We start from the raw sequence: 17991 nt of genomic DNA, 5'->3' as shown, positions 1-17991 counted from the left end.
GGTCATGACAATGACAAGGAAGCGATTGATGGGTACTTTGAGTTTCATAGTTAAACGACCTGGAACAACGATGGTGGAAATGGAAAAGAGGGACGAGGTCTGTTATCTCTGAATGTGACTCAAATGGCACCTAATTCTCTACACTGTGCACTATATTTTCCCATACACGGCTCATAGGGTTCTGGTCAAAAAGTAGTGCACTATTATAGGGAATACTAGTGCCATTTGGGAAACAGCCTGGTTCTGTGGCGGTCCTCCCAGACAATCGTCTCTTACCTCTTATAGGCGTGCCACCTGATTGGTCAATGAATGCAAATCAGATTAGAGAAGAAGAAGAAATGTTAGTAGGTGGGGAGGGGAGAAAGACAGAAAGAGAGGAAGAGAGAGAAGTGGTTGGCTTTGAGAGGAGAAGAATCACATTAGATACTCACAATTATCAGGTCAATAAAAAAGAGAGAGAGAGAGAGAGAGACAGAGAGAGACAGACAGAGATAGACAGAGAGAGAGAGACAGAGAGAGCTACAAATATAGATTATTGCAAGTGCTCTGTGTAGTTGTTGTCCATAGGGGAGAATCCATAGGGTCTGGACTGGGTTGATGTCTGGACTCGGTTGGTGTCTGGACTGGGTTGATGTCTGGACTCGGTTGGTGTCTGGACTGGGTTGGTGTCTGGACTGGGTTGGTATCTGGACTGGGTTGGTGTCTGGACTGGGTTGGTATCTGGACTGGGTTGGTATCTGGACTGGGTTGGTGTCTGGACTGGGTTGGTGTCTGGACTGGGTTGGTATTTGGACTGGGTTGGTATCTGGACTGGGTTGGTATTTGGACTGGGTTGGTATTTGGACAGGGTTGGTATCTGGACTGGGTCGGTGTCTGGACTGGGTTGGTATCTGGACTGGGTTGGTATCTGGACTGGGTTGGTGTTGGTGTCTGGACTGGGTTGGTATCTGGACTGGGTTGGTATCTGGACTGGGTTGGTGTCTGGACTGGGTTGGTATCTGGACTGGGTTGGTATCTGGACTGGGTTGGTGTCTGGACTGGGTTGGTGTCTGGACTGGGTTGGTATTTGGACTGGGTTGGTATCTGGACTGGGTTGGTATTTGGACTGGGTTGGTATTTGGACAGGGTTGGTATCTGGACTGGGTCGGTGTCTGGACTGGGTTGGTATCTGGACTGGGTTGGTATCTGGACTGGGTTGGTATCTGGACTGGGTTGGTGTTGGTGTCTGGACTGGGTTGGTATCTGGACTGGGTTGGTATCTGGACTGGGTTGGTGTCTGGACTGGGTTGGTGTTGGTGTCTGGACTGGGTTGGTGTCTGGACTGGGTTGGTTCTGGACTGGGTTGGTGTCTGGACTGGGTTGGTATCTGGACTGGGTTGGTATCTGGACTGGGTTGGTGTCTGGACTGGGTTGGTGTCTGGACTGGGTTGGTATCTGGACTGGGTTGGTGTCTGGACTGGGTTGGTATCTGGACTGGGTTGGTATCTGGACTGGGTTGGTATTTGGACTGGGTCGGTATCTGGACTGGGTCGGTGTCTGGACTGGGTTGGTGTCTGGACTGGGTTGGTGTCTGGACTAGGTTGGTATTTGGACTGGGTTGGTATTTGGACTGGGTTGGTATCTGGACTGGGTCGGTGTCTGGACTGGGTTGGTATCTGGACTGGGTTGGTATCTGGACTGGGTTGGTGTTGGTGTCTGGACTGGGTTGGTATCTGGACTGGGTTGGTATCTGGACTGGGTTGGTGTCTGGACTGGGTTGGTGTTGGTGTCTGGACTGGGTTGGTGTCTGGACTGGGTTGGTTCTGGACTGGGTTGGTGTCTGGACTGGGTTGGTATCTGGACTGGGTTGGTGTCTGGACTGGGTTGGTGTCTGGACTGGGTTGGTATCTGGACTGGGTTGGTGTCTGGACTGGGTTGGTATCTGGACTGGGTTGGTGTCTGGACTGGGTTGGTATCTGGACTGGGTTGGTATCTGGACTGGGTTGGTGTCTGGACTGGGTTGGTATTTGGACTGGGTCGGTATCTGGACTGGGTCGGTGTCTGGACTGGGTTGGTGTCTGGACTGGGTTGGTGTCTGGACTGGGTTGGTATCTGGACTGGGTTGGTATCTGGACTGGGTTGGTGTCTGGACTGGGTTGGTGTCTGGACTGGGTTGGTGTCTGGACTGGGTTGGTATCTGGACTGGGTTGGTGTCTGGACTGGGTTGGTATCTGGACTGGGTTGGTGTCTGGACTGGGTTGGTATCTGGATTGGGTTGGTGTCTGGACTGGGTTGGTATCTGGACTGGGTTGGTGTCTGGACTGGGTTGGTATCTGGACTGGGTTGGTTCTGGACTGGGTTTTATTTGAGACAGTCATCTACAGTGGAGGGAGTATAGACAGGAAAACACTATACAGTGTTATGGGGGAGTGAGAGAGAGATATATTAAGTGAGTGAATGAGTGAGTGAATGAGTGAGTGAATGAGTGAGTGAGGGAGTGAAGGAGAGAGAGATATTAAGTGAGTGAATGAGTGAAGGAGAGAGAGATATTAAGTGAGTGAAGGAGTGAAGGAGAGAGAGATATTAAGTGAGTGAATGAGTGAAGGAGAGAGATACATATTTAGTGAGTGAATGAGTGAAGGAGAGAGAGATATATATAGTGAGTGAAGGAGTGAAGGAGAGAGAGATATATTTAGTGAGTGAATGAGTGAAGGAGAGAGAGATATATATTTAGTGAGTGAATGAGTGAAGGAGTGAAGGAGAGAGATATATATTTAGTGAGTGAATGAGTGAAGGAGAGAGAGATATATATTTAGTGAGTGAATGAGTGAAGGAGAGAGAGATATATATTTAGTGAGTGAATGAGTGAAGGAGTGAAGGAGAGAGATATATATTTAGTGAGTGAATGAGTGAAGGAGAGAGATATATTAAGTGAGTGAATGAGTGAATGAGTGAAGGAGAGATATATATTTAGTGAGTGAATGAGTGAAGGAGAGAGAGATATATATTTAGTGAGTGAATGAGTGAATGAGTGAGTGAAGGAGAGAGAGATATATATTTAGTGAGTGAATGAGTGAATGAGTGAAGGAGAGAGAGATATATTTAGTGAGTGAATGAGTGAATGAGAGAGAGATATATATTTAGTGAGTGAATGAGTGAAGGAGAGAGAGATATATATTTAGTGAGTGAATGAGTGAAGGAGAGAGATATATATTTAGTGAGTGAATGAGTGAAGGAGAGAGAGATATATTTAGTGAGTGAATGAGTGAAGGGGTCAACAGGTGAAAGCATTTTAGTCCAATAGAAAGATGTAGGGTGGTCAGGTGTGTGTTCATACTGTGTGTGTTTCTGTGTGTGTGTGTGTATCTACGTGTGCGTGACTACAGTGGTCGTTCTCCACAACGCATCAGCAATCAGTCAGTGTATGAATACGGTGAGCAGTGAGCAGCATTAGTGTTGGGTACAGACAGTGTTCTGATCCCAAATGACACCCCATTCCCTATCCAGTGCACTACTTTTGACCAGAGGGCCCTGATGTGTAGCACTACATAGAGAATAGGGAGCCGTGAGGACCACAGTGTGAGACAAAGGTAACAGCAGACAGGTGAGAGGGGGGGGGGGGGAGCGATATCTTTCAGAGGTTAAAGCACTTACCAAAGGACTCTGTTGTTTAAGAGAGACACAGAGAGAAGAAGAAACAGCATAGACACAGCATTACAGTCCTTTTCATCAGAGACAGTTACACAACCTTGACTTAACCTTTCAACAACCAGCTGATTGGTCAAATAGAGCCGCTGATTAGATGAAACGGAAACTATGACTTGTAATTGTTGTCCGACAAGGACGAATAATGTCCAATAATAACTTTAATAAATTGATTAACATTTCTGGTTAGCAGACAGACAAAAGGTGAAAAGTGAACAACAGCGATGTTATAATAGTAGTGAGATGTCTTGACAGCAGAGTAATATAACCCGTCCAGTCACAACATGGGGATAGAAATATAAGGGTTCTGAAGAAGGAAGTGCCGGGGCTGAGCCAGAGGTAGACAGAGAAGCCAAGGGTCATAGTTCAAACAGAAGCCAGAGGGATTGTGGGTCCAGAGTCTGGCCCAAAGCAGAGGAGAGGGAGGGAGCAAAAGTAGCTTTAATAAGAAGTACAGGGGAATTCCAATTCTAATTCTCTTCGCTGCGTTCCCATCAGGAAAATCTGGAAGTGGAGTTGGAATTTGGTTTACTTTTCTGAATTGACCGGGAATTGAGCCCAACCAATTAGAGGGTGAGGGAGCTAACACTGGAGGTTGGAGTCTCACACTACTGTGCCTATTCCACACTGAGACCAAACACAGCGGTTATTCTAATTGGTGGAAGCATCGTTTTGTGAAGGTTAACGCAGCAGGATCTTCACTGTCAGAAGGTAGACATTCTGCCATCGTCTCGGTGCAGAGAGGCCTTTTAACATTGTTGTTGTTCTGGCTGCAACAATGAGGCTCACAATGAGAGTCCAGCTCAACGGATGACCTTGTAGAGGTCACGAATCAATACCTTTGTTAATGTCTTTTTTTGACAACAAAGTCGGCAGACTGGACAAAGTTGAAGGAATCCAGGAAGAGTTGAGAAAATACCGCAGTCATCCAATCACAGCAGAGAGGGAGGCGGTTCAGACCAATCACAGCAGAGAGGGAGGCGGTTCAGACCAATCACAGCAGAGAGGGAGGCGGTTCAGACCAATCACAGCAGTGTTCTACACTGGAGAGGGAGGCGGTTCAGACCAATCACAGCAGTGTTCTACACTGGAGAGGGAGGTGGTTCAGACCAATCACAGCAGTGTTCTACACTGGAGAGGGAGGCGGTTCAGACCAATCACAGCAGTGTTCTACACTGGAGAGGGAGGTGGTTCAGACCAATCACAGCAGTGTTCTACACTGGAGAGGGAGGTGGTTCAGACCAATCACAGCAGTGTTCTACACTGGAGAGGGAGGTGGTTCAGACCAATCACAGCAGTGTTCTACACTGGAGAGGGAGGTGGTTCAGACCAATCACAGCAGTGTTCTACACTGGAGAGGGAGGTGGTTCAGACCAATCACAGCAGTGTTCTACACTGGAGAGGGAGGTGGTTCAGACCAATCACAGCAGTGTTCTACACTGGAGAGGGAGGTGGTTCAGACCAATCACAGCAGTGTTCTACACTGGAGAGGGAGGTGGTTCAGACCAATCACAGCAGTGTTCTACACTGGAGAGGGAGGTGGTTCAGACCAATCACAGCAGTGTTCTACACTGGAGAGGGAGGTGGTTCAGACCAATCACAGCAGTGTTCTACACTGGAGAGGGAGGTGGTTCAGACCAATCACAGCAGTGTTCTACACTGGAGAGGGAGGTGGTTCAGACCAATCACAGCAGTGTTCTACACTGGAGAGGGAGGTGGTTCAGACCAATCACAGCAGTGTTCTACACTGGAGAGGGAGGTGGTTCAGACCAATCACAGCAGTGTTCTACACTGGAGAGGGAGGTGGTTCAGACCAATCACAGCAGTGTTCTACACTGGAGAGGGAGGTGGTTCAGACCAATCACAGCAGTGTTCTACACTGGAGAGGGAGGTGGTTCAGACAAGACACCATACTTCACATTACAATTCCGTACATGGAAAGATTTATCTGTATTTTTAGTAAAGGGGAGCTGCTCAGTCACTCCAAGTATGTCTTATATCATTGCTTAGACCATGGCCTTGGGGTAAGCAGTTTGTTGTTAGATAAAGAGGTAAGTCTGTCACGATGGTGAATGTGTCTGAAGACCCTCCAGGGTTTGGAGGAAAGCAGAGAGATTAGAGAGAGAGAAAAGCCTTGGACAAGAGAACAAAAGGACAGGAGATAGAACAACCATACAATACAATAACTGAGAGAGAGAGAGAGAGAGAGAGAGAGAGAGAGAGAGAGAGAGAGAGAGAGAGAGAGAGAGAGGAGAGAGAGAGAGAGAGAGGGAGAGAGGGAGAGAGACAGAGAGAGAGAGACAGAGAGAGAGAGGGAGAGAGAGAGAGAGAGAGAGAGAGAGAGAGAGAGAGAGAGAGAGAGAGAGAGAGAGAGAGAGAGAGGAAGAGAGGAGAAGAGCGAGAGAGAGAGAGGAGAGAGAGAGAGAGAGAGAGAGAGAGAGAGAGAGGAGAGAGAGAGAGAGAGGAGGAGAGAGAGAGGAGGAGAGAGAGAGAGAGAGAGAGAGAGAGAGAGAGAGAGAGATAGAGATAGAGAGAAGAGAGAGAGATAGAGAGATAGAGAGAGAGAGAGAGAGAGAGAGGAGAGGAGAGGAGGACTAGAAAGCGAAAGAAAGGGGGAGCAGAGGACTAGAAAGAGAAAGAGAGGGGGAGTGGAGGATTAGAAAGAGAGGGGAGAGGAGGACTAAAAAGCGAAAGAAAGGGGGAGCGGAGGACTAGAAAGAGAAAGAGAGGGGGAAGGGAGGATTAGAAAGAGCGGGGGAGAGGAGGATTAGAAAGAGAAAGAGAGGGGGAGAGGAGGACTAGAAAGAGAAAGAGAGGGGGAAGGGAGGATTAGAAAGAGAGAGAGAGGGGGAGAGGAGGATTAGAAAGAGAGGGGGAGAGGAGGATTAGAAAGAGAAAGAGAGGGGGAGAGGAGGACTAGAAAGAGAAAGAGAGGGGGAGAGGAGGATTAGAAAGAGAGGGGGAGAGGAGGACTAGAAAGAGAGGGGGAGAGGAGGACTAGAAAGAGAGGGGGAGAGGAGGATTAGAAAGAGAGGGGGAGAGGAGGACTAGAAAGAGAAAGAGAGGGGGGAACGGAGGACTAGAAAGAGAAAAGAGAGGGGGAACGGAGGACTAGAAAGAGAAAAGAGGGGAGAGGAGGACTAGAAAGAGAAAGAGAGGGGGAGAGGAGGTCTAGAAAGAGAAAGAGAGGGGGAGCGGAGGACTAGAAAGAGAAAGAGAGGGGGAGAGGAGGACTAGAAAGAGAAAGAGAGGGGGAGCGGACGACTAAAAAGAGAAAGAGAGGGGGAGAGGAGGACTAGAAAGAGAAAGAGAGGGGGAGAGGAGGACTAGAAAGAGAGAAAGAGAGGGGGAGATGAGGACTAGAAAAAGAGAAAGAGAGGGGGAACGGAGGACTAGAAAGAGAAAGAGAGGGGGGAGGAGGACTAGAAAGAGAAAGAGAGGGGGAGCAGAGGCCTAGAAAGAGAAAGAGAGAGGGAGAGGAGGTCTAGAAAGAGAAAGAGAGGGGAGAAGAGGATTAGAAAGAGAAAGAGAGGGGGAGCGGACTAACTAAAAAGAGAAAGAGAGGGGGAGAGGAGGACTAGAAAGAGAAAGAGAGGGGGAGAGGAGGACTGGAAAGAGAAAAGAGAGGGGAGAGGAGGACTAGAAAGAGAGGGGGAGAGGAGGACTAGAAAGAGAAAGAGAGGGGGAGAGGAGGACTGGAAAGAGAAAGAGAGGGGGAGCGGAGGACTAAAAGAGAAAGAGAGGGAGAGGAGGACTGGAAAGAGAAAGAGAGGGGGAGCGGAGGACTAGAAAGAGAAAGAGAGGGGGAGAGGAGGACTAGAAAGAGAAAGAGAGGGGGAGAGGAGGACTAGAAAGAGAGAGGGGGAGAGGAGGACTAGAAAGAGAAGGAGAGGGGGAGAGGAGGATTAGAAAGAGAGGGGGAGAGGAGGATTAGAAAGAGAGGGGGAGAGGAGGACTAGAAAGAGAAAGAGAGGGGGAACAGAGGACTAGAAAGAGAAAGAGAGGGGAACGGAGGACTAGAAAGAGAAAGAGAGGGGAGAGGAGGACTAGAAAGAGAAAGAGAGGGGAGAGGAGGACTAGAAAGAGAAAGAGAGGGGGGGAGAGGAGGACTCGAAAGAGAAAGAGAGGGGGAGAGGAGGACTCGAAAGAGAAAGAGAGGGGGAGAGGAGGACTAAAAAGAGGGGGAGCAGAGGATTAGAAAGAGGGCGGAGCAGAGTATTAGAAAGAGGGGAGCAGAGGATTAGAAAGAGAGGGGAGAGGAGAGGACTAGAAAGAGAAAGAGAGGGGAGAGGAGGACTAAAAAGAGGGGGAGCAGAGGATTAGAAAGAGGGCGGAGCAGAGTATTAGAAAGAGGGGAGCAGAGGATTAGAAAGAGAGGGGGAGAGGAGGACTAGAAAGAGAGGGGAGAGGAGGACTAGAAAGAGAAAGAGAGGGGGAGAGGAGGACTAGAAAGAGAAAGAGAGGGGGAGAGGAGGACTAGAAAGAGAAAGAGAGGGGGAGAGGAGGACTCGAAAGAGAAAGAGAGGGGGAGAGGAGGACTCGAAAGAGAAAGAGAGGGGGAGAGGAGGACTAAAAAGAGGGGGGAGCAGAGGATTAGAAAGAGGGCGGAGCAGAGTATTAGAAAGAGGGGGAGCAGAGGATTAGAAAGAGAGGGGGAGAGGAGGATTAGAAAGAGGGGGGAGCAGAGGATTAGAAAGAGGGGGGAGCAGAGGATTAGAAAGAGGGGGGAGCAGAGGATTAGAAAGAGGGGGTAACATTGTGTTGACACTCGTATTTTCCTGCTGATCCATACCTGAACGGAGCTGTTTGATTCGCCCGTTGTTATTGGTGGTGTTGACAGGGAGGAAGTCTTTAAACCAGGTGATTTCTGGGTCAGGGTTGCCGCTAGCCGCACACAGCATGGTGGCCGTTCTTGAGCGTTCCACCACCTTCAGCTGGGGACCCATGTCTATGGTGGGGAACCCCGAGGGGAGCTGATCCTCTGGAGGCGAGAGAGAGAGAGAGTCAGAGAGAGACAGAGAGAGAGAGAGACAGAGAGAGACAGAGAGAGAGAGACACATAGAGAGAGAGACACAGAGAGAGAGACAGAGAGAGAGAGAGAGAGAGAGAGAGAGTGAGAGAAACAGAGAGAGACACAAAGAGAGACACAGAGAGAGACACAAAGAGAGACACAGAGAGAGACACAGAGAGATTAATCCGAGATTTGATTCAACTGGGATAGAATCAGAGTAGTGAAGTAAACTGCCAGTGATTCAGTGAGTCATGACTCTCTCTGATTCATGAATAAACTGCCCTCATGTTCCAGTGATTCAGTGAGTCATGACTCTCTCTCTAATTCATGAATAAACTGCCCTCATGTTCCAGTGATTCAGTGAGTCATGACTCTCTCTCTAATTCATGAATAAACTGCCCTCATGTTCCAGTGATTCAGTGAGTCATGACTCTCTCTTGACTCTCTCTCTGATTCATGAATAAACTGCCCTCGTGTTCCAGTGATTCAGTGAGTCAGTGAGTCATGACTCTCTCTCTGATTCATGAATAAACTGCCCTCGTGTTCCAGTGATTCAGTGAGTCATGACTCTCTCTCTCTGATTCATGAATAAACTGTCATCATGTTCCAGTGATTCAGTGAGTCATGACTCTCTCTCTGATTCATGAATAAACTGCCCTCATGTTCCAGTGATTCAGTGAGTCATGACTCTCTCTTGACTCTCTCTCTGATTCATGAATAAACTGCCCTCATGTTCCAGTGATTCAGTGAGTCAGGACTCTCTCTCTGATTCATGAATAAACTGCCCTCATGTTCCAGTGATTCAGTGATTCAGTGATTCAGTGAGTCATGACACTCTCTCTGATTCATGAATAAACTGCCCTCATGTGCCAGTGATTCAGTGAGTCATGACTCTCTCTCTGATTCATGAGTAAACTGCCCTCGTGTTCCAGTGATTCAGTGAGTCATGACTCTCTCTGATTCATGAATAAACTGCCCTCGTGTTCCAGTGATTCAGTGAGTCATGACTCTCTCTCTGATTCATGAATAAACTGCCCTCATGTTCCAGTGATTCAGTGAGTCATGACTCTCTCTCTGATTCATGAATAAACTGCCCTCGTGTTCCAGTGATTCAGTGAGTCATGACTCTCTCTCTGATTCATGAATAAACTGCCCTCATGTTCCAGTGATTCAGTGAGTCATGACTCTCTCTCTGATTCATGAATAAACTGCCCTCGTGTTCCAGTGATTCAGTGAGTCATGACTCTCTCTCTGATTCATGAATAAACTGCCCTCGTGTTCCAGTGATTCAGTGAGTCATGACTCTCTCTCTGATTCATGAATAAACTGCCCTCGTGTTCCAGTGATTCAGTGAGTCATGACTCTCTCTCTGATTCATGAATAAACTGCCCTCGTGTTCCAGTGATTCAGTGAGTCATGACTCTCTCTCTGATTCATGAATAAACTGCCCTCGTGTTCCAGTGATTCAGTGAGTCATGACTCTCTCTCTGATTCATGAATAAACTGCCCTCGTGTTCCAGTGATTCAGTGAGTCATGACTCTCTCTCTGATTCATGAATAAACTGCCCTCGTGTTCCAGTGATTCAGTGAGTCATGACTCTCTTGACTCTCTCTCTGATTCATGAATAAACTGCCCTCATGTTCCAGTGATTCAGTGAGTCATGACTCTCTCTCTGATTCATGAATAAACTGCCCTCGTGTTCCAGTGATTCAGTGAGTCATGACTCTCTCTCTGATTCATGAATAAACTGCCCTCGTGTTCCAGTGATTCAGTGAGTCATGACTCTCTCTCTGATTCATGAATAAACTGCCCTCGTGTTCCAGTGATTCAGTGAGTCATGACTCTCTCTCTGATTCATGAATAAACTGCCCTCGTGTTCCAGTGATTCAGTGAGTCATGACTCTCTCTCTGATTCATGAATAAACTGCCCTCGTGTTCCAGTGATTCAGTGAGTCATGACTCTCTCTCTGATTCATGAATAAACTGCCCTCGTGTTCCAGTGATTCAGTGAGTCATGACTCTCTCTCTCTGATTCATGAATAAACTGCCCTCGTGTTCCAGTGATTCAGTGAGTCATGACTCTCTCTCTCTGATTCATGAATAAACTGCCCTCGTGTTCCAGTGATTCAGTGAGTCATGACTCTCTCTGATTCATGAATAAACTGCCCTCGTGTTCCAGTGATTCAGTGATTCATGACTCTCTCTCTGATTCATGAATAAATAAAGAATAAAGAGAACAATAAATAGTAGCATAGTGTGTTGCAGTGCCACCCCAGGTCAGTATAGTATAGTATAGTATAACATAGTATAGCATAGTGTGTTGCAGTGCCACCCCAGGTCAGTATAGTATAGTACAGTATAACATAGTATAGCATAGTACAGTATAACATAGTATAGCATAGTATAGTATAACATACCATAGTATAGAATAGTATAGCACAGCATAGAATAGTATAACATAGTATAGTATAGCATAGTATAGTATAGCATAGTATAGCACAGTATAACATAGTATAGTATAGCATAGTATACCATAGAATAGTATAACATAGTATAGTATAGTATAGCATGGCATAGTATAATACAGTAGTATGGTATAGTGTAGTATAGTGCAGTATAGTGTAGTATAGCATGGCATAGTATAATACAGTAGTATAGTGTAGTATAGAACAGTGGAGTATAGCATGGGGTGGTGTAGTGCAGTATAGTATAGCGGAGAATAGTGCTGTATAGCGTGGTATGGTATGGTATAGTGTGGTGTAGCGTAGTATAGTATGGTATAGTGTAGTATAGTGTAGTATAGTAAGGTATAGTGTGGTATAGTGTAGTATAGTATGGTATAGTGTAGTATAGTGTAGTATAGTGTGGCATAGTGTAGTATAGTGTAGTATAGTGTGGTATAGTGTGGTATAGTGGAGTATAGTGTAGTATTGTGTAGTATAGTATAGTGTGGTATAGTATGGTCTAGTGTGGTACGGTATAGAGTAGTATAGTGTAGTATAGTGTAGTATAGTGTGGCGTGGTATAGTGTGGTACGGTATAGTGCAGTATAGTGTAGTATAGTACAGTATAGTGCAGTATAGTGTAGTATAGTATGGTATAGTGTAGTATAGTGTAGTATGGTATGGTATAGTGTGGTGTAGCGTAGTATAGTATGGTATAGTGCAGTATAGTGTAGTATAGTATGGTATAGTGTAGTATAGTGCAGTATAGTGTAGTATAGTATGATACAGTGCAGTATAGTGTAGTATAGTATGATACAGTGCAGTATAGTGTAGTATAGTATGGTATAGTGTAGTATAGTGTAGTATAGTGTGGCATAGTGTAGTATAGTGTAGTATAGTGTGGTACCGTGTGGTATAGTGGAGTATAGTGTAGTATTGTGTAGTATAGTGTAGTGTGGTATAGTATGGTCTAGTGTGGTACGGTATAGAGTAGTATAGTGTAGTATAGTATGATGCAGTGTAGTATAGTGTAGTATGGTATAGTGTAGTATAGTGTAGTATAGTGTAGTATGGTATAGTGTAGTATAGTGTAGTATAGTGTAGTATAGTGTAGTATAGTGTAGTATGGTATAGTGTAGTATAGTGTAGTATAGTATGATGCAGTGTAGTATAGTGTAGTATGGTATAGTGTAGTATAGTGTAGTATAGTATGGTATAGTGTAGTATAGTGTAGTATAGTATGGTATAGCGTGTTGCTGTGCTTCCCCAGGTAGATTAAACAGACATTATAACCATTATAACTCTGCTCACTATAAGGCTTTCCAGTACTTATAGTACAGTACTTATAGCATGAGACTGAAGAGAGGAGAACTGCTGTTCAAAGAATCTCTCCGTCTCTCTCGTTCTCTCCCTCTTTTTCTCTCTCTCTCTCTCTCTCTCTCTCTCTCTCTCTCTCTCTCTCTCTCTCTCTCTCTCTCTCTCTCTCTCTCTCTCTCTCTCTCTCTCTCTCTCTCTCTCTCTCTCTCTCTCTCTCTCTCTCTCTCTCCCCGTCTCTCTCTCCCCGTCTCTCTCTCTCTCTCTCTCTCTCTCTCTCTCTCTCTCTCTCTCTCTCTCTCCCCGTCTCTCTGTCAATTAAATTAAATTAAATGTGCTTTATTGGCATGACGTAACAATGTACATATTGCCAAAGCTTATTTTGGATATTTACAATATGAAAAAAATGAGAATCAAAACTTTCAACGGGACAACAGCAACAACAATAACCAAGGTTCAAAATAACCAACACATTGAACAATAACAATAAGCATAGAGGACATGTGCAGGTTGATTGGTCTGTCAGACACTGTCCCTCAACTTATGACAGGCAGCAATGTTTTATATTTTTGACATTTTGTCAGGAAATGCAGCTCTGTCTCAGGTTCTGCTGTTGTGCAGTGGTTGCACAGCCTTTCCTCTACAGGGACCCAGGTTTTTCTGTGTCTACCCTTCTCAATGGCAAGGCTGTGCTCACTGAGCGTGTACTTTGTCAAGGTTTTTCAAGGTTTTGATGAGTAACCATGGTCAAATATTTAGCCACGGTGTACTGTCCATTTAGGGCCAGATAGCACTGCATTTTGCTTTGTGTTTGTTCTTGTGTTTCCCAATAAGTAATGTAGTTTTATTTTGACTGTGTTGTAATTTGGTTTATCCTGATTGATTGGATGTTCTGGTCCTGAGGCTTCAGTGTGTTAGTAGTACAGGTTAGTGAACTCAGCCCCAGGACCAGCTGGATGAGGGGACTGAGGCTTCAGTGTGTTAGTAGTACAGGTTAGTGAACTCAGCCCCAGGACCAGCTGGATGAGGGGACTGAGGCTTCAGTGTGTTAGTAGAACAGGTTAGTGAACTCAGCCCCAGGACCAGCTGGATGAGGGGACTGAGGCTTCAGTGTGTTAGTAGAACAGGTTAGTGAACTCAGCCCCAGGACCAGCTGGATGAGGGGACTGAGGCTTCAGTGTGTTAGTAGAACAGGTTAGTGAACTCAGCCCCAGGACCAGCTGGATGAGGGGACTGAGGCTTCAGTGTGTTAGTAGTACAGGGTAGTGAACTCAGCCCCAGGACCTGCTGGATGAGGGGACTGAGGCTTCAGTGTGTTAGTAGAACAGGTTAGTGAACTCAGCCCCAGGACCAGCTGGATGAGGGGACTGATGCTTCAGTGTGTTAGTAGTACAGGGTAGTGAACTCAGCCCCAGGACCTGCTGGATGAGGGGACTGAGGCTTCAGTGTGTTAGTAGAACAGGTTAGTGAACTCAGCCCCAGGACCAGCTGGATGAGGGGACTGAGGCTTCAGTGTGTTAGTCGAACAGGTTTGTGAACTCAGGACCAGCTGGATGAGGGGGCTGAGGCTTCAGTGTGTTAGTAGTACAGGGTAGTGAACTCAGCCCCAGGACCAGCTGGATGAGGGGACTGAGGCTTCAGTGTGTTAGTAGAACAGGTTAGTGAACTCAGCCCCAGGACCAGCTGGATGAGGGGACTGAGGCTTCAGTGTGTTAGTAGAACAGGTTAGTGAACTCAGCCCCAGGTCCAGCTGGATGAGGGGACTGAGGCTTCAGTGTGTTAGTAGAACAGGTTAGTGAACTCAGCCCCAGGACCAGCTGGATGAGGGGACTGAGGCTTCAGTGTGTTAGTAGAACAGGTTAGTGAACTCAGCCCCGGGACCAGCTGGATGAGGGGACTGAGGCTTCAGTGTGTTAGAACAGGTTAGTGAACTCAGCCCCAGGTCCAGCTGGATGAGGGGACTGAGGCTTCAGTGTGTTAGTAGAACAGGTTAGTGAACTCAGCCCCAGGACCAGCTGGATGAGGGGACTGAGGCTTCAGTGTGTTAGTAGAACAGGTTAGTGAACTCAGCCCCAGGACCAGCTGGATGAGGGGACTGAGGCTTCAGTGTGTTAGTAGAACAGGTTGGTGAACTCAGCCCCAGGACCAGCTGGATGAGGGGACTGATGCTTCAGTGTGTTAGTAGAACAGGTTTGTGAACTCAGCCCCAGGACCAGCTGGATGAGGGGACTGAGGCTTCAGTGTGTTAGTAGAACTGGATGAGGGGACTCTTTTCTTTGCTCAGCTCTTGACATTGCAGGGCTTGATAATGGTATGAGAGGGTCACTGTATTTTAGATGTTTCCAAAACATAATTGCTCTTTTTTTTGTATTTATTATTAGTGGATATGGGCCTAATTCTGCCCTGCATGCATTGTTTGTAGTTTTCCTCTGGACATGTAGGAGAATCTTACAGAACTCTGCATGCAGGGTTTCAATGGGGTGTTTGTCCCATTTGATGAAATCCTGTTTTGCAAGTGAACCCCACACCTCGCTGCCATAAAGTGGACCCCACACCTCACTGCCATAAAGTGGACCCCACACCTCGCTGCCATAAAGTGGACCCCACACCTCGCTGCCATAAAGTGGACCCCACACCTCGCTGACATAAAGTGGACCCCACACCTCGCTGCCATAAAGTGGACCCCACACCTCGCTGCCATAAAGTGGACCCCACACCTCACTGACATAAAGTGGACCCCACACCTCGCTGCCATAAAGTGGACCCCACACCTCGCTGCCATAAAGTGGACCCCACACCTCGCTGACATAAAGTGGACCCCACACCTCGCTGCCATAAAGTGGACCCCACACCTCGCTGCCATAAAGTGGACCCCACACCTCGCTGCCATAAAGTGGACCCCACACCTCGCTGACATAAAGTGGACCCCACACCTCGCTGCCATAAAGTGGACCCCACACCTCACTGCCATAAAGTGCAATTGGTTCAATGACATATTCAATGACTTTTAGTGAAATTTTAATAGGTATATCAATTTGAATTGGCTTTTTAATGGCATAGAATGCCCTGCGTGCTTTCTCTCTCAGCTCATTCACTGCCTCATTAAGGTGTCGAGTTGAGTTTATTTTTAAACCTCACTAATTGTAGTGTCTGCAGTACTCTATATATTTTGTACCAATTGAAAACTTTGGTCTAATTCCCTGAGATCTGGATCTTCTCTGGAAAATCATTATTTTAGTATTTTTGGAGTTTTACTGCCAGGGCCCAGGTCTGGTAGTACTGCTCCAGCAGGTCCAGGCTCTGCTGTAGGCCATGTGCTGTGGGTGTTTACTGCCAGGGCCCAGGTCTGACAGTACTGCTCTAGCAGGTCCAGGTTCTGCTGTAGGCCATGTGCTGTGGGTGACAGCAGGCATAGGTCATCTGCGAAGAGTAGACGTTTAACTTCTGAATTGTTTGAGACTAACACCAGGGGCTGAGGATTTTTCTAGAATAGTGGCCAATTCGTTGATGTAAATATTGAAGAGTGCAGGGCTCAGACTGCAACCCTGGCGAAGGCCCCGCGTCTGGTTAAAGAATTCTGTTATTTTCCTGCCCATTTTAATGGCTGTGATCTCTCCCTGTCCGTCTCTCTCTCTCTCTCTCTCTCTCTCTCTCTCTCTCTCTCTCTCTCTCTCTCTCTCTCTCTCTCTCTCTCTCTCTCTCTCTCTCTCTCTCTCTCTCTCTCTCTCTCTCTCGCTCACTCTCGCTCACTCTCTCCCTGTCCGTCTCACTCTCTCTCTCTGTCTCTCTCTCTCGCTCACTCTCACTCTCTCTCTCTCTATCCCTGTACTTTTCTCTCCATCTCCCTCTCTCCCTCTGTCTGTCTCTATCTACCCCCCTCTCTCTCTCTCTCTCTCTCTCTCTCTCTCTCTCTCTCTCTCCTCTCTCTCTCCCTATCTCTCTATCTCTCTCTCTCCACCCGCCTCCCCCTTTCCTCTCTCCCTCTCTATATGAACCTACATACTCAATGACACCCCTACATAACAAACACACACCAGGGTTTTTATCTAATGAGGATCGTCTTGTTTGTTATATACAGTATACAGGTCCTATCCAATCAGAGCCTTGTTTGTTATAAACAGTATACAGGTCCTATCCAATCAGAGCCTTGTTATATACAGTATACAGGTCCTATCCAATCAGAGCCTTGTTTGTCATATACAGTATACATGTCCTATCCAATCAGAGCCTTGTTATATACAGTATACAGGTCCTATCCAATCAGAGCCTTGTTTGTCATATAGAGTATTCATGTCTCATCCTATATTACACTTCTGCAACTCTCTGCAACTGATCTTAATATAGAGAGTGACGTTAGCATTTGCCTGAGTCCATTAATATACATGTGACTGCTAGCGTTAGCTTCTGGTCCATTAAGGCACCACAGATGAAGTAGGTCAAAGAGTGGATGTCCTCAACTGTAAATAATCAACCTTGTTAGAACATAGACTGGGTTCCCACATCCCTCTCTCCATGCTCTTAGGACTGCCACACATCTCTCTCTCCATGCTCTTAGGACTGCCACACATCTCTCTCTCTCTCTCTCTCTCTCTCTCTCTCTCTCTCTCTCTCTCTCTCTCTCTCTCTCTCTCTCTCTCTCTCTCTCTCTCTCTCTCTCTCTCTCTCTCTCTCTCTCTCTCTCTCTCTCTCTCTCTCTCTCTCTCTCTCTCTCTCTCCCTCTCTCTCTCTCTCCATGCTCTTAGGACTGCCACACACATCTCTCTCTCTCCCTCTCTCCACCCCTCTCTCTCTCTCCCTCTCTTTCCTCTCTCCCTCTCTCTCTCTCTCCAAGCTTTTAGGACTGCCACACACATCTCTCTCTCTCCCTCTCTCTCTCCCTCTCCCTCTCTCTCCCTCTCTCTCTCTCTCCAAGCTTTTAGGACTGCCACATCTCTCTCTCTCTCTCTCTCTCTCTCTCTCTCTTTCTCTCTCTCTCTCTCAATTCAATTCAATTCAAGGGCTTTATTGGCATGGGAAACATGTGTTAACATTGCCAAAGCAAGTGAGGTAGACAACATACAAAGTTAATATATAAAGTGAAAAACAACCAAAATTAACAGTAAACATTACACATACAGAAGTTTAAAAACAGTAAAGACATTACAAATGTCATATTATATATATATATACAATGTACAAATAGTTAAAGGACACAAGATAAAATGAATAAGCATAAATATGGGTTGTATTTACAATGGTGTTTGTTCTTCACTGGTTGCCCTTTTCTCGTGGCAACAGGTCACAAATCTTGCTGCTGTGATGGCACACTGTGGAATTTCACCCAGTAGATATGGGAGTTTTACAAAATTGGATTTGTTTTCGAATTCTTTGTGGATCTGTGTGATCTGGGGGAAATATGTCTCTCTAATATGGTAATACATTGGGCAGGAGGTTAGGGAGTGCAGCTCAGTTTCCACCTCATTTTGTGGGCAGTGAGCACATAGCCTGTCTTTTGAGAGCCATGTCTGCCTACGGCGGCCTTTCTCAATAGCAAGGCT

The 17991-nt window shown here is 46.5% G+C and overlaps 1 protein-coding gene across 1 annotated transcript in view; it reads right to left on the bottom strand.

Moving 5' to 3' along the window:
- LOC124020297 (receptor-type tyrosine-protein phosphatase delta-like) overlaps positions 1-17991 on the bottom strand; it is a 182195-nt gene that overhangs the window by 516 nt on the left and 163688 nt on the right. Inside the window, exons 8-10 of the mRNA XM_046335647.1 lie at positions 8477-8665; positions 3634-3642; positions 277-294 (exon numbers count right to left, since the gene is read on the bottom strand). Coding sequence (XP_046191603.1) covers positions 277-294; positions 3634-3642; positions 8477-8665 — 216 coding nt within the window. The remainder of the gene's footprint in view (positions 1-276; positions 295-3633; positions 3643-8476; positions 8666-17991) is intronic.

Source organism: Oncorhynchus gorbuscha, unplaced genomic scaffold (genome assembly GCF_021184085.1).
Source record: "Oncorhynchus gorbuscha isolate QuinsamMale2020 ecotype Even-year unplaced genomic scaffold, OgorEven_v1.0 Un_scaffold_801, whole genome shotgun sequence".
NCBI classification, from domain to species: Eukaryota; Metazoa; Chordata; class Actinopteri; order Salmoniformes; family Salmonidae; genus Oncorhynchus; species Oncorhynchus gorbuscha.
The sequence above is the reverse complement of the archived record's forward strand: the minus strand, read 5'-3'. Positions and strand labels throughout refer to the sequence as shown.